This window comes from Nanorana parkeri, unplaced genomic scaffold (assembly GCF_000935625.1).
Source record: "Nanorana parkeri isolate BGI_ZX_2015 unplaced genomic scaffold, ASM93562v1 scaffold1862, whole genome shotgun sequence".
Taxonomy (NCBI): domain Eukaryota; kingdom Metazoa; phylum Chordata; class Amphibia; order Anura; family Dicroglossidae; genus Nanorana; species Nanorana parkeri.
The window spans coordinates 91,713-92,117 of NW_017308130.1; the positions used below are offsets into that span (position 1 = coordinate 91,713).

At 36.3% G+C, this 405-nt stretch overlaps 1 protein-coding gene across 1 annotated transcript in view; it reads right to left on the bottom strand.

Moving 5' to 3' along the window:
• Positions 1–6: 6 nt before the first annotated feature.
• SEPT6 (septin 6) overlaps positions 7–405 on the bottom strand; it is a 49,064-nt gene continuing 48,665 nt past the window's right edge. The window contains exon 10 of the mRNA XM_018571901.1: positions 7–388. Coding sequence (XP_018427403.1) covers positions 379–388 — 10 coding nt within the window. The 3' untranslated portion in view covers positions 7–378. The remainder of the gene's footprint in view (positions 389–405) is intronic.

A 405-nucleotide genomic window follows, 5' to 3' on the forward strand; every position in this document is an offset into this window, starting at 1 on the left:
AAAATGTCCTTGTCAGCACTGACCTGAGCATTGCTCTCTGGGTATATAGAACAGCAGTATGCATTAGCCAATGTCCATAGCAAACATGTCAATTGTTACACTATGTTTAAGTGCTCTTGTTAGTGAAGGATGTTAATATGCAGTACGGTTTAGTTTTATTAAAAATATGCTGCATATACCTTCAAATGTTAACCATTTCCTCAATGGATACCATGCAAGTCACAGAAGCACACCGTTCAATTATTGACACCATTGGTTAGGATAATTATGTGGTTTGTTTGCTTTTTTAACTATTATTCCTTTCCCATTCCCAGATAAAACAGGACCTCTACATCTTCTACAGAGCAGTCTTCTCCTTCTGACAGATGTGAAGACAGATTAAAAGAAGCTGAGAAGAAAAAAAAA